The sequence below is a fragment of the Ictalurus punctatus genome, chromosome 9, assembly GCF_001660625.3.
Source record: "Ictalurus punctatus breed USDA103 chromosome 9, Coco_2.0, whole genome shotgun sequence".
In the NCBI taxonomy this organism is placed as follows: Eukaryota; Metazoa; Chordata; class Actinopteri; order Siluriformes; family Ictaluridae; genus Ictalurus; species Ictalurus punctatus.
Window position 1 is genome coordinate 29,855,001 of NC_030424.2, and position 13,411 is coordinate 29,868,411.

Here is a 13,411-nt window from a genome sequence, read left to right on the forward strand (position 1 = left end):
ATCCCTCCTCGTTTCCTCCTGTTGCTATAGAAACGCTAGCATACTGGAACGAACGCTGTGCCGTGCGGCTGCGCGCCTGTCAGAGCTGCTGTTACGGGAAATTAATCGACACCTTCTGACCGATCGGACCTGCACACCTAACATATTGCCTGGTTAACGTCATTAAAAGTAGAGACGGCACCGGGCCGATACCCGGGCTCCGTATCGAGTCCGTACCGTATACAGACGGTGGATCGGATATACCGGGCTCTGTATCGGCTAGGACGTCACTACGGTATCCCACGTGGTTGCTAGGGTATTTCATGTGGATTCTAGGGCGTCAGTAATTGATAGGGGGGGTTTCCGTGGTATCCCAAGTGGTTATGTTAACACAATAATCGATTGTAAACACGTGGTAGTCTTCAAAGGAATCGATATCGGATGCGTATCGATATCGGCTGATAATCACGGTATCGTATCGCACCGTCTCTGGTTAAACTGTTTCTGTTTGTTTATTTTTAAAAACTCACGTCTTTCGATAAACTTTTGTGTGTGTGAGTGTGAGAGAGAGTAAAACAGCTGTAATAGTCTGAGTTTATATAATTAATCTCAAAGTAAACCGTTATCACCGTTTCTAGTATAACTTCAACTATTTTTTTGACACAAAATGGCCGCCTCATAACGTCCAATATGTGTAGTTTCATTATTATTATTATTATTATTATTATTATTATTCAAATATTCACACACAAGATTTTCACCAGTTCTTAGTCTCTGTATGTGCCAAATAATTCCTTCAGAATAGCTGTAATTATTCCTAATCGTTACGGGTGGATGGTCATTCGGATCGAGGTGGAGGTGGAGACGTTTTCCGTCTCTTCTAGGTGTGTACTGATGATCAGTGATGTGAACGGGTGTGACTGTCTCACACACACACACACACACACACACGTGCACTGTTCACACACACTGAGCGGCTCTGACTTGGCAGCACGTTTTGTTTAAAAAGTGGCCAATCACAAACTGGAAGCAAGCGTCTGATTGGTTCTCGGCACTGGAGCTGATTGGTTGGGAGAAATGACCACTGATGATGTCATGCTTATACAGCAGTACTGAATGGCTTGCCTGAGTTGTATAGACACTGTGTACACACACACACACACACACACACACTTTGATGAGTAATTGCAGGTTTAGTGTTTGCAGAGTGAAACACTTCCTTATGACTTTATAACCTTTATAAGAGCTTTACGATGTGATTAGGAGTTCACTGTGATTTCCTTTGAAATGTTATTCAGAGAGAATGTGGGTCATTTTTTCATTAATATGTGTGTGTGTGTGTGTGTGTGTGTGTGTGTGTGTGTGTGGATAAAGTTCCACATCATTGTATATTAGGAATAGGAAGAAATAAGATTGCTTTGTGTCTAATCTGCTATATTACGTGTGTGTGTGTGTGTGTGTGTGTGTGTGTGTGTGTGTGTGTGTGTGTGTTTCTCTTTGAACAGATGGGTGGTGTTTGAGGACCCTGCGTTCTCCGGTGAGGTGTACGTGCTGGAGAAAGGGCTCTACTCGAGTCCAGAGGATTGGGGCGGTCGCAATCACAAGATCTCCTCCATCCAACCCGTGTTCCTGGTAACAGTCTCACATTTCTGATGCAATAAAGATATAATAATAATAATAATAATAATAATAATAATAATAATAATAATAAAGATATAATAATAATAATAATAATAAAGATATCAAAATAAGAAGAAGAATAACAACCACCACAATAATGCTAACGGGTTGCTAGGGAATTGTTTAGCCATTCCTTTGGTGGTTGCTAGGATGTTGCTATGTGCTTGTTTCGTTATTCCAAGTAATTGCTGGTGGTTGCTATGGTGTTGCTAGGTATCTGCTGTGGTACCACAGGGGGTTGCTACACTGCTATTGTAATTCTGTGGGTTACTAGGGTGTGAATAAGTGGTTTCTATGGTATCCCATCTAGTCTCTAGGGTGTAAATATGTGGTTGCTCTGTTAACCCTAGGTGGTTGCTAGGTGGTTACTGTGGTATTTCAAGTGGTTACTGTGGTGTTGCTAGCAGGTTGCTAGGGTGTTAGTAAGTAGTTATGTTTACCCTGGTGGTTCCTAGACTGTAACTAGGTGGTTGCCAGGGTGTTAATAATGGTTGGTAATTTATTCCAGGTGGATGCTTGGATGTTGATAAGTTGTTGCTATGTTAACACAGGTGGTTGCTAGGTTCTTACTAGGTGTAGGTGTAAGAATATCACAGATGGTTGATAGCGTGTTACTAAGTCATTGATAGGGTGTTGCTAGGTGGTTGATAGGGTGTTGTTAGGTAGTTGATAGGCTGTTGCTAAGTCGTTGATGGGGAGTTGCTAGGTGGTTGATTGGGTGTTGCTAAGTCGTCGATAGGGTGTTGCCAAGTCATTGATGGGGAGTTGCTAGGTGGTTGATTGGGTGTTGCTAGGTGGTTGATAGGGTGTAGCTGAGTCATTGATAGGGTGTTGCTAGGTGGTTGATAGGGTGTTGTTAGGTAGTTGATAGGCTGTTGCTAAGTCATTGATAGGGTGTTGCTAGATGGTTGATAGGGTGTTGTTAGGTAGTTGATAGGCTGTTGCCAAGTCATTCATGGGGTGTTGCTAGGTGGTTTATAGGGTGTTGTTAGGTAGTTGATAGGCTGTTGCCAAGTCATTCATGGGGTGTTGCTAGGTGGTTTATAGGGTGTTGTTAGGTAGTTGATAGGCTGTTGCCAAGTCATTCATGGGGTGTTGCTAGGTGGTTTATAGGGTGTTGTTAGGTAGTTGATAGGCTGTTGCCAAGTCATTCATGGGGTGTTGCTAGGTGGTCGATTGGGTGTTGCTAGGTAGTTGATAGGCTGTTGCCAAGTCATTCATGGGGTGTTGCTAGGTGGTCGATTGGGTGTTGCTAGGTGGTTGATAGGGTGTTGCTAAGTCATTGAACGGGAGTTTTTAGGTGGTTACTAATTTGTCCCAGCACACCACGCCATCACTGATTATTTTCCTACACCAGCACCACACAGTGTTTTATTCCCTATGTAACGACTGTTTGTAATGAACATGTGGTGATTTTAACTTCCGTGTAGAAGAGTTTGATTTTAGATTGTGTAATTAAGATTAGCCTGATCTTTGTTTTCTTGTTTGTTTGTTTGTTTGTTTGTTTGTACGCAGGATCAGACTGTTGGACTGCCGAGGTTTAAGGTGAGAGTCTAATGTTTTAACTGTAACACATTCCATAGTGTCATTAAAGCAGCTCTTGGCTATAACTCAGCTAGAATCCAAATTTGCATATAGTTGATTGCAAGCCAATAGAAACGTGCAGCTAAATGATCATACAATATACTGTGACTAAAAGTACACTAAATAACGTTGTTTTTCTGGTTTGTTGTGCGTTTCAGGTGCAGTTGTTCTCCGAGCCCGGGTTTCTCGGTGATGTTCTGGTCCTGGAGGAAAGTTCACCGTTCTTCCCGGACGGATTCTGCCTTCGATCGTGTAAAGTCCTCGCTGGAAGGTGTGTATATCTTCGACAAACAACCAAACATGTAGTTGTGTCCTAGTGGGGGGTTGTGTGTGTTTGAGCTCGAGGCTTTAATACAGTAAGATGTGTTTACGTGTGTTACGTGTTGTGTGTTTGTGTTTCTGGCTGTGTGTGTGAGATTGTGTTACAGATGAGGGAATGTTGTGTTAGCTGGTAGTTTGTATGGTATATCAGTTTGTGTGTTTGTGTGTGTGTGTGTGGGTGTGTGTGGGTGTGTGTGTGTAAGGTAGCTGGTTGTGTTAGTGTTACCGCTGGGTGTGTGTTTGTTTTATTACTACAGTATCACAGCTGGTTGCTAGGGTGTTGCTAGGTGGTTTCTATGGTATTCCAGGTGGTTGCTGTATGACTGCTTTAGTATTCCAGGTGGTTGCTATGGTGTTGATAGGTGGTTGCCATGTTATCCCAAGTAGATGCTAGGTGGCATATCAGGTGGTTACTTGGGTGTGTCTGGGTGGTTGCTATAGTAACTCGAGGGGTTCCTAGACTGTGGCTGGGTGGTTGCTGTGTTATCACAGGTGGTTTATAGGGTGTAGCTTTGATTTTCCAGGTGGTTGCTAGTGTGTTGCTAGGTGGTTGTGGTGGTATTTCGTATGGTTGCCAGGCTCTACGTAGGTGCTTGCTGAGGTATTTCAAGTGGTTCCTTGGGTGTTATGTGGTTGCTGATTTCTCCAAGGTTGTTGCTAGGGAGTTACTAGGTGGTTGCTATGGTATCACAGGTGGTTACAAAGGTGCTGCAAAGTGGTTGCTATGGTATCTCGGTGTATAGCTTTTATTTATATACTGCTTATAGCTGCTAATAACAGGAAATAACTTCTTTTACACATGGTTCAACTTGTGTGTGTGTGTGTGTGTGTGTGTGTGTGTGTGTGTGTGCGCGCGCGCGCGCTGGTTGTGTGTTTGTGTATTATAGCCGGTTGTGTTTGTGCGCACTACAGTGGGTTGTGTGTATGTATATTAGTGCTGGTTTTGTGTGTGTGTGTGTTATGGCTGCTTGTGTGTTTTTCATTACTACTGGTTGTGTGAGAATTACAGCTGTGTGTGTGTGTGTGTGTGTGTGTGTGTGTGTTACAGTTGGGTGGCATTTGAAGGGCCTCAGTTCACAGAGAACATGTACGTGCTGGAGCAAGGAGATTACTGTAACACTGCCGCGATGGGCGGAGTCACCACTGACTGCACCATCCAATCACTGCACACCATCGGCCACGTGAGTGAGAGAGAAGAGAAAAGTGGACAGGAAAAAGTGAGAGAGAGAGAGAGAGAAAAACAGGACAGGAGAGAATAGTGGAAAGGAGGGCGAGTAAACGAGACCGGAGCAGGGAGGGTAAATGAGAGAGAGATGAAAGAAAGAAAGAAAGACTACAAAAGAGGGCATTTAGATGGATGAAAGGATGGAAAGCAACAGAGGTGGGGAGAAATTGAGGGAGAGAGGGAGGGAGAGGCCATGCAAGAGGGAAGAAAAGGAATGAAAAGTATAGTAATGGAAAAAGGAGAGAGCGCGAAAGAGAGAGAGAGAGTGTAAAGAAGTGTGATGGATAAAGAATAAACTGGGCAGAAAGCATACGAACGAGATGGAGACAAAGTAAAGGAGATTAGATGGGTGGAGAGAAAAGGAGGGAGAGATGGAGAGAATAAAAGCGAGAGATGGACGGGGAGAAAAAGGAGGAGCGCTGTAGAGAGAGTAAAAGAGACGGATAGAAAATAATGGAGGGCGTGATGGCGAGTGAAAGGTTTGCGGGAGGGATGGACACAAAAAGGAGAGAGAGAACGTGGGCCAAATAAGGTCGCGTCGTTAAAACGACCCGGGAGAGAGAGGGAGAGAGAGAGAGGCTACAAAAGAGGGCATGTAATTAGAGAGGCATGGCGAGAGGGAGAGAAAGTGATGGAGGGAGAGAAAGAGAGAGGGGGTTTTCAACAGGGAGGAAAAGTAGAGTTGGTAATAAGAGACGTGGAAAAAGTGAGCGAGGGAGAGAAAGAAGAGAAGGACAAGAAAATGATGGAGTGTTGGAGGAAAGATAAACACTCCTTTGTGTCATAAAGGTTCTACTGTTCCTCCGCGGTCATGTGACCGTGAGTCAGTCTCTCTCTCTCTCTCTCCTCCTCTCTGTCTGCGCAGGAGTTTTCTCTTCCCTCCGTCACTCTGTTCTGCAAGCCGTGCTTCAGGGGGCGGAAGGCCGTGTTGACGGACGGCTCCTGCAACCTATCGTCGGGCGGGATTGATGGGCGGAGCCAGTCTGTGGTGGTGAACGGAGGAATGTGAGTCACTCTGATCCACACGCCGGGAGTTCTGCCGTTAGAGGAGACCAATCGGAGTCCAGGACTCGGCGTCTGTGCCCGTTTCGACACTTTTTGGCTTCTTTCGACGTTAATTAAAGTGATTTAAAAAGCCTCGAAGCAAACGACAGACGTTAAACTCGTCGTGCTGGTTGTTCGGATAAAGCCAAACTGGAATGTACCATTTACACACACACACACACACACACACACACACACTTCAGTATAAACTTGCTCAATTTCTAATTCACTTCCATCACATATATAAGTATTAAGCTGCTCCCTGGTTGGATTTGGCGGGGCGGGAGTGAAAGTGGAAGGTGACGCTCGGGTGTGGTAATGAACAGTGCAGGTTCACACATGATGGTGTGATTACGGGTGTAAACACTTAAAAGCCATGAGTATTAAGTTGTTGTTTTTGTACAAACACCATGTTCATTAACATCCTTACTAACTCTCTGATCAATGGCACGGTGGTTTAAATTCAGCTAGTAGCTCATCCACCCACCGATCCATACACCCATCCATCCGTTCATCCATCCATCCGTCCATCCACCACCTATCCATACACCCATCCATCCGTTCATCCACCCGTCCGTCCATCCACCCACCTATTCATACACCCATCCATCTGTCCATCCACCCACCTATGCATACACCCATCCATCCGTCCATCCACCCACCCATCCATCCACCACCTATCCATACACCCACCCATCCATACACCCATCCATCCCCCCATCTATCCATACATCCGTCCGTCCATCCATCCATCTGTCCGTCCATCCATACACCCACCCACCCATCCGTACACCTACCCACCCATCCGTTCATCCACCCACCACCTATCCATCCAACCACCCATACACCCACTCATCCATCCACACACCCACCCATCCATACACCCACCCACCCATCCATTCATTCCTTCCCTGTGACACAGGAGTCTATCCCAGGGTGCCCTGGACCCTAGCTGGTTTATCTTTCGGGGAAATACAACCAGCTAAACTAGAAAATTAGAAAATATCACAGAGAAGTCCACACCAAAATAATAACTGTGTGAGAGAACTGTTAAAAAAAAATAAAATTTTAAATACCTGCGCACATCTGTAGTCGAGATTAATTATGACCTGGAGTGATGTAGAACTGAACCAGAATTCACAAACCATGCCGACACTGCTGACCCCCCCACTCCAGGCACGACCCACTCCATATTTAAATCCCAAAGCAGATATGAATATTTGGAGCGCTAAGCAGATGTAGACGCAGATACAGCTAGCGTCGTCATTTTTGCCCTGATTTATGTGCAGTTGATGAAAAATGAGTTTTTTGGCAGTGAAACCGAACGTTTGGTCAAATCTTCCCCCAATACGTTTTAATGTCATCTCGAACGGGGATCCCAGATCGCGTTACAAATCCACGCTGACGTTTCGAGCTTGCCAAAGCCTTTCCTCGTTCTCTCTCCTTTGGAACATAAAGGTTCTGCAACAGCTAAGCACACGTTACGCTAACGAGCGCGCTTATTACGCGGCGTACTCCTCCTGAAAGTAAATTCACTCCTGTAATATGGGCATCGGTTCTGCTAGTTGTAGCTATCTTGTATTATATTAGTCGAGCAAGACAGACGATACAGCGAGCAGCTTCTCCAACTGGATGCAGGTTTAAAAAAAAAAAAAAAAAAAGATTTTACCGCTAAATAAAGACTCCGCAGTCGAAAAAGTCGCTAACGATGTTTTACAGCTAAGGACGTGTCCCCGAATGTGGAGTTAGCATACACGCCCAGATCAGACAGATCGATCTTGAGTCTAACTACAAGCGTAATCACCTTTTTCAAATCCGCGTCCGGAGATGAGGCGGGACATTTGAGTTTTTTTACATAATAATAATCCTTTGGAATTGTATTTTCTTCATATGTTTTGTGTACGTTTCTGTAGCTAGCTAAATAGTCTGCGCTAGCTTGGTGCTAGCAGTACAACCGTGGCAACCGGCAGGAGTTCGTCATCATGCAAAATCCCACTGACTCTGCTTTACAGACCCTAATACCTCTCCTGTATGAAGTAACGTCGTGTGTGTGTGTGTGTGTTTGCAGGTGGGTGTTTTATGAAGGGAAGAACTTTCACGGCCGTCAGCTCTTACTGCAGCCCAGCGAAATCGGCGACTGGAGGAAGTTCAGCGGCTGGAAGCAGATCGGATCTCTGCGTCCGTTAATACAGGTACGAGAGGGAGGGAGAGAGGGAGGCGGAGAGAGGGAGAGAGAGGGGGAGGGGGAGAGAGGGAGGGGGAGAGTTATGTCATCTTTAAGTGTTTCCTTCCTGTCCGTTTCCTGTCTCGTCACCACCACGGCTTGGTTTCGCTCGCGTTCGTGAGAAACGATTCGTCGAGAGTTCTGTAACTGTGTGAACAGTTAGTCTGTGGAGCCGAGACTGAATCTGTAATAATTGATCATCACCTGTTCTGATAAAGAGCTTTTCCTGTAAATGGCTTTTATCCAAACGCTTTACACGGTGTCTCATTCACACACACACACACACACACACACACACCAATGGTAGCAGAGCTGCCATGCAAGGCGCTAACTTGCCATCGGGAGCAACTTGGGGTTCAGTGTCTTACCCAAGGACACTTCGGCATGTGGAGTCACGTGGAGTCACGTGGAGTCACGTGGGCCGGGAATCGAACCGCCAACCCTACGAGCCGCCCTCCCACCTGATCCACAGCCGCCCCTGTTCTAGTCGAAATCTCTTCCAAAACAAAACCGGAAACTCTTCCTACTTCACGGCATTTCGATTGTAATTTGATATGCGAATAATCACCGCGAATGAAATGAATATGCAAATTTGCGTATGACGTCGTCAGGCGACTTCTACCCGCTTTCGCCTGCGTGAACGATCGATTTATTCGACACGTCGAACCTGCTGCTGTACGAGGTCTCTTCTGTGTGTTGGTATTCTGGACTCGAGAATGTAGCTTCAATTCTGCGCGTGTGTGTGTGTGTGTGTGTGTGTGTGTGTGTGCGAGCAGAAGCCCGTGTATTTCCGGCTGCGCAGTGCCGAGACCGGCTGTGTGATGTCTCTCTACGGGTCGCTGGACGACATCAAGCTGCTGAGAGTGCAGGTGCTGGAGGAGAACGGAGGAGACGAGCAGGTGTGGCTTTACCAACACGGCCTGCTGCGCTGCAAGGTACACACTCCACCTGTGTGTGTGTGTGTGTGTGTGTGTGTGTGTGTGTGTGTGTGAGAGACGTGCAGTGAAACGCTTTTGTCCGTGACCGTGAATGTACTCGTGAGGATGTGTATAAAAGACAGATGTGTGCAGTACAATGCTGCGCAAAACATCTGGCTGAGGTAGGCATAGCGAAATCGCTAACGTGTGTAATAAATATTTATAAACACGGGGCGTATTAACAGGAAGTTAAGGCCTGAAGAAGCTCCTCCCCCAGAAGCACAGAAAACTGAAAGAGGCCAGTGCTGTTAGGGAACACCGTTACCGGGAAGGTGTGCAGTGTTCAGGTAGGTGCTACGTGTTAAAGTAACGTCCACGTGAACGCCAGGACGCGAGGGTTTCCCAGCAGAACATCGCGCAGAGCATCACACTGCCTCCACCAGCTCGCCGTCTTCCCACAGTGCACTGGTGCGTTAGGGCTGATGGGAGTGTTCAGTAATGGATTGACGTGAGCGGGTCCTGATGGTATTTTTCACGACTGCTGCGTGCTCAAACGTACACGTTTCATTCCACGTTCCACGTTCGGGCGTCGTCTTACACCGGACTCGTATGGGTGGATTTTAGACGCGCGCCGTAGCGACAGATTTCTCGCGCCGACGGAGCGGTGTGTTGCGTTGCGTTGCGTTGCGTTGCGTTGTCCTTGCTCGCGGTGGCGTGTGATTCCCAACGTCACGCCGCGGATTCTTTTCTGAGGCAGCTGTCTGAGATGTTCACTCGTCACATCGCATTCGTCTTTACGTCTAGCGTTCCAGGCCGCCCCGCCCTCCTGCCTCGCTGTAAATCCCCGCCGTCATCACTCTCACACACTCACTAACAGTTTTACAGTACACAATGCTGATAACGACAGACACTCCAACGCACATGACCACGACACCAACACACCCTGATCCCTCAGGGCATCTCCCTCTCTCCCTCCCCCCCTCTCTCCCCCTCTCCCTCCCTCTCTCCCTCTCCCTCCCTCCCTCTCCCTCTCCCTCCCTCCCTCCCTCTCCCCCTCTCCCCCTCCCCCCCCTCCCTCCCTCCCTCCCCCCCTCTCTCCCCCTCTCCCTCCCTCTCTCCCTCTCCCTCTCTCCCTCCCCCCCTCCCTCCCTCCCCCCCTCTCCCCCTCTCCCCCTCCCTCCCCCCCTCTCCCCCTCCCTCTCTCCCCCTCTCCCTCCCTCTCTCCCTCCCTCTCCCTCCCCCTCCCTCCCTCCCTCCCTCCCCCTCCCTCCCTCCCTCCCTCCCCCCCCTCTCTTTCCCTCTCCTGTTCCCGCGTTGTTGTCTGGGAATGTTTAGCGTCTTCAGTTGATAGAGTTTTAATTGCGTTTGTCAGTTTGTTTATTACCGCCAGAGAAGATTCAGATGAGTTATTAAATATGTCGTGTGTTTTATTTATAATTCAGTTATAATGTTGAACCTCGTTCACTTTCAGATTGTTTCTCAAAAAAAAAGTGTTTTGCTGAACGCGGTGACACAAGTGTGGGTCCATTTATTCAGAGATTTTGTTTAATTAAAGGGTCAGTGTGTGTGTGTGCGTGTGTGCGTGAGCTGTTGCTATAGAAACACTATGGAAAGGAGCAGGGAATCGGTGCTCTCTGACTGGACATAAATATTCTGTCATTTCTCCGGATCACCCTAGGAAACAAACAAACAGTTAATTGAAGACGCGAGGAAAGCTGGCAATGCCAGAGATGATTGTGTGTGTGTAGCACTGACTGCTTTCCACTCGTGTGTGTGTGTGTGTGTGTGTGTGTGTGTGTGTGTGTGTAGATGTTGGAGGACTGCTGTTTGGAGCCCTCGGCGGGGATGATGATGCCCGGGTGTCGTCTCAGCATCTCTCCTGAACTCGGGAACGACAATCAGTTTTGGAACATCACGGCCGACGGCCTCATACACGCCAACCTCAAACCCGACCTGGTGCTGGAGGTTAAAGGTCAGTGTGGGGCTCTGCTGCGTAACAGTGACCTTGTACCGAGGGCTTACAGGTTTAATAGTGAAAGTGGCATACAGGAGATGAATCTCTCTCTCTCTCTCTCACACACACAAACACCTCAGGAATGCCTGTGAACACAGGATGAGCTTACACAAGTAGCAGGGTGTGTGTGTGTGTGTGTGTGTGTCAGACAGAAGACACACCCTCGTGTTCAGGCAGCTTTGAGAAGGTGATGACGGGTTTACGCCACACCCGAGACACTCGGTTATCTGAGTGATGGTACCCTGACCTGTTAAGACAGCATTCTGTTGTAGAAGGCCACGCCTTAAAGAAAAACACACACACACGTCCCAGTTCCCAAACCTGACCCTGTACAAGCCTGAACACATCAATGTCAACCGAGCTAAATGATCATGATCATGATCAGTTAATTAGGGCGCCATTATTGTATTTTGAAGTAGATCAGGTGCCAAAACGTCATCAGCTGAGTATCAAGAAAACCACTAGGGGGCAGCGACGGGCAGCCGAGAAAAGCTCCTCTCTCTCACTCTGTGGAATTCTGTAACTGTTTAATCAACTTCTAAAGTGTAGAAATTTGAATAGACTTGAATATTGACGACTATATGATGATTAACGCGCGTGTACGATGTTACAGGCCGGGTGAACGTTCTGAGCGGCGTTCCTGTCCCACCAACCCCGACGCTGGCTTCCTCGACAAAGCTAAACCCGCTCGAGCGTAAACGTTAACCGTCTATTTACTCGCAGTGGGGTTTTGTTGTTGCCGCTATTAAACGTCAGTTCTCGCGTTAAAGTTCGCCGCCTACAACTCGTCCTCACCAAATCAAAACAGACGGCGTCTGAATCCCGAATCTATTAAAACACCGCATCGGAGGGCTGCGCGACCTGACAAAAATATATCACATCGCGCCACGTGAGGACATTTCTACTTACATGGTGCGTCACGATATACAATTCAGCTACTGTTCTTTATCGCACGATATACGAACGCGACCTCGATCGACACGTTCGCGTTCCAAATTCAATATATTCCTGGTTTAAATTTACGATAAAAAACGCAAAAATCGCACGCGTCCGAAGTTAACGAGCGGCCGCGGGGGGAGTTTAAAGAAAACGCGCTGTTGGGAAAAACGACACGCTAGATTAGCGATGCGCTAACAGTTTCGTTTTTTTTTTTTTTTTTTTTTTTTAAACGGAAGAATCTAGAACACATCCTGTACACGTATGAGGAACCCGTCCTCATCTGGGTGATGCCGGATAGTGCGATTATAAATAAATACACCCCTTCTATAACGGTGTACGACGTGGTCAAATTGCGTCATTTACTTTCGGAAAACAATCTCAGTTTGTTAGCCTGTACATTCCTATATGATATTTCCAGTAAAGATGTTTAGCTCAGTGCAAAGGCAATCGCTGCTCTGTGATTGGTCGAACTGCTAACGAACTCGTTAATTATTCCGAACCGATTCAGTTATATACACTGCCTACTGAACTGTGTAACCGCATTACCAAGTACGGCCACAAGGTGGAGCGCTTGATTATTCTAACGTGTTTTTTTTTTTTTTTGTAAAGATTCTGTAAAGTCGATAGTGATATTGTAAATTTTTAGCCTCCTTTACAGTGACCTGTTTAGATTAGTGTAGATAATGCACTTCATTCAGCTCACAGTACTACGTGCAGGTGTTTCAATTCATTCAGGTGTTTAACTAGACACCGTTGAAAAACCCGTCTTGGACGCTTCTACTCCAGAGGAATCGGACGATTACGATGAAAGTCATGCGTTAATGCTAATTAGCGGTGTAATTACTGTCAAATTTTATTCCGAGAGAATATTTTCTTAGTTAATGTTCATCGCGCTGGTGTTTTCCAGGTGGACAGCAGTACGACAAAAACCAGGTGATCCTGAACTCGGTCGATGTGCAGAAAACCAACCAGAGGTGGACGGTGGAAATCCTGTAGCGCCGGACGTCCGGCGAGGTGCTGTGCAACGACTTCTCGTCTCACGGTGGGCCTGGCGGTGCAGCTCCACCACGGAGACCTGTAAGCCTCATGGTGCAGCTGCGACCAGAACACTCCTGCGAGCTCGTTCCTGGAGCCTGGACGTGACCCGTCTTTCTCGGATCCCTGAAGAACATTCCCGCTTTTAAAATGCGTCCCGTGTGTAAGGTCACAGGATGGCCACAGGGGGTGCTCGAACACCACGGAGCTCAACTACAAGCAATATGCGACAGTGTTAAAGTTAAACTGAAACCGCATCACCTTTAAAGTGCCTGACTTTTGGTTTTATTTTGAATTCCCTCTGCTCTCCTCCTCTCGCTCGGTGTTTCACCGACACGTGTCTCGTCTGTTGTACATTTTCTCTCCAAAGCTGTAAAGAGTTCTGCTGTTTTATTAAGAATAAAGTGTTTTATCCGTGTCTCGGTCCATCCACGCATGATTGGCTAGAA

General features: G+C 47.1%; 1 protein-coding gene across 3 annotated transcripts in view; it reads left to right on the forward strand.

The window, feature by feature from the left end:
- The window catches only part of crybg1a (crystallin beta-gamma domain containing 1a), a 77,513-nt gene extending 64,133 nt beyond the window's left edge, over positions 1–13,380 (forward strand). For all 3 annotated transcript variants that reach the window (XM_017475649.3, XM_047157880.1, XM_017475650.3), the window contains 9 exons: positions 1,485–1,611; positions 3,175–3,204; positions 3,402–3,514; positions 4,613–4,745; positions 5,655–5,794; positions 7,902–8,025; positions 8,834–8,992; positions 10,784–10,946; positions 12,835–13,380. In XM_017475649.3, the coding sequence (XP_017331138.1) occupies positions 1,485–1,611; positions 3,175–3,204; positions 3,402–3,514; positions 4,613–4,745; positions 5,655–5,794; positions 7,902–8,025; positions 8,834–8,992; positions 10,784–10,946; positions 12,835–12,923 (1,078 nt within the window). In that variant the 3' untranslated portion in view covers positions 12,924–13,380. The remainder of the gene's footprint in view (positions 1–1,484; positions 1,612–3,174; positions 3,205–3,401; positions 3,515–4,612; positions 4,746–5,654; positions 5,795–7,901; positions 8,026–8,833; positions 8,993–10,783; positions 10,947–12,834) is intronic.
- The last annotated feature ends 31 nt before the right edge of the window (positions 13,381–13,411 follow it).